We start from the raw sequence: 1258 nt of genomic DNA on the forward strand, positions 1-1258 counted from the left end.
GACAGCATAAGATTTAACCCAGGATAAGGGTGCAGCCTGAAACCTAAGCAGACTGCATTGTTCGGGTCAGCAAAGGAACCGGCCTTGAAAAAGCAAACTGGCACCTAAGATCCCAGCAGGTTTTCTCTCTTGATCAGTATATATAGAAGCAAGTACAGTGATGTCCGTCCATAGCAAAGGAAAGGCGCCAAACAGCAGGTAATGGGAGGTTGCTAAACTCAGGATCGTCCAACAATATCCAGAGGTTTTATTTTTTAGATTGTCGGCGTCACTCCAATAGTCGTTTAGTATTCATTGACGTAATTGTTTTAAGTATTAATATGGATATATGATACGTAAAGAAATTTATTATAATTGAAAAGGGGCTCTAATTAAACAGTTGCACAACTCTGAACACTTAAGTATTAGATAAATGTTAGAAGAAAAACAGAATGGCGATGCAAGACTGCTACCATTAATGCAAATTGCACATCAAAACCCATGCGATATCTTTAAAGAAGACCGTATCTCCTAGCATGTGCGTGACGGCGTTTCTCGTGGTGGTCATGGCGGCCGCAGCAACGGCTGACAGTGAGGAAGTGCCTGACGTCGTCTTCAGGTATGTTCTCGTGCGGATTGACTGTGAGAGGAATTTAAAGTTTAAATGTGGAATGATAAGTAATGATTTGGCAGACTGATTTGATGGTTTGTGCATTCACTGAATGATAATGTCTTCTGTGTGTTTTCATGAACTGCAGCACGCCGACCCGGGGTCTCGTGGACAGCCTCATTGGCGGGGGCATTGTGGATGCCCATATAGGAATTAGCACGGGTCATGGTAGTCATGGTCATTATCCAGGAGGCCACTATCCAAGTGGTCACTACCCAGGAGGTCATTATCCGGGAGGCCATTATCCCGGTCAGGGAGGCCATTACCCCGGTCAGGGAGGCCACTACCCAGGTCAGGGAGGCCACTACCCCGGCCAGGGAGGCCACTACCCAGGTCAGGGAGGCCACTACCCCGGCCAGGGAGGCCACTACCCCGGCCAAGGAGTGTGCAACGTGTGGTGCCGTGGGCCCAACAACAAAAGGTATTGCTGCGGACGAGACGCCACTCAGGGTCAAGGTACGTATGTGCAGTGGATACAGACATTCCCGGACCTCAGATGTAGTCATGCTACGAAAATTTCAATTCGCAACGGTAAAACTTGAACCATCGGAGACAGATTTTCCGAGCATATATTTTTTGTGAATGTAAATTATTTGTTTTCAATATTAG

General features: G+C 46.7%; 1 protein-coding gene across 1 annotated transcript in view; it reads left to right on the forward strand.

Annotated features, from left to right (window-relative positions):
• Nucleotides 1-121: 121 nt before the first annotated feature.
• Nucleotides 122-1258, forward strand: part of LOC119587621 (calcium-binding protein P-like) — a 1908-nt gene continuing 771 nt past the window's right edge. Inside the window, exons 1-3 of the mRNA XM_037936329.1 lie at nucleotides 122-198; nucleotides 515-598; nucleotides 738-1105. Of these exons, the coding sequence (XP_037792257.1) occupies nucleotides 161-198; nucleotides 515-598; nucleotides 738-1105 (490 nt within the window). The 5' untranslated portion in view covers nucleotides 122-160. The remainder of the gene's footprint in view (nucleotides 199-514; nucleotides 599-737; nucleotides 1106-1258) is intronic.

Source organism: Penaeus monodon, chromosome 22 (genome assembly GCF_015228065.2).
Source record: "Penaeus monodon isolate SGIC_2016 chromosome 22, NSTDA_Pmon_1, whole genome shotgun sequence".
In the NCBI taxonomy this organism is placed as follows: Eukaryota; Metazoa; Arthropoda; class Malacostraca; order Decapoda; family Penaeidae; genus Penaeus; species Penaeus monodon.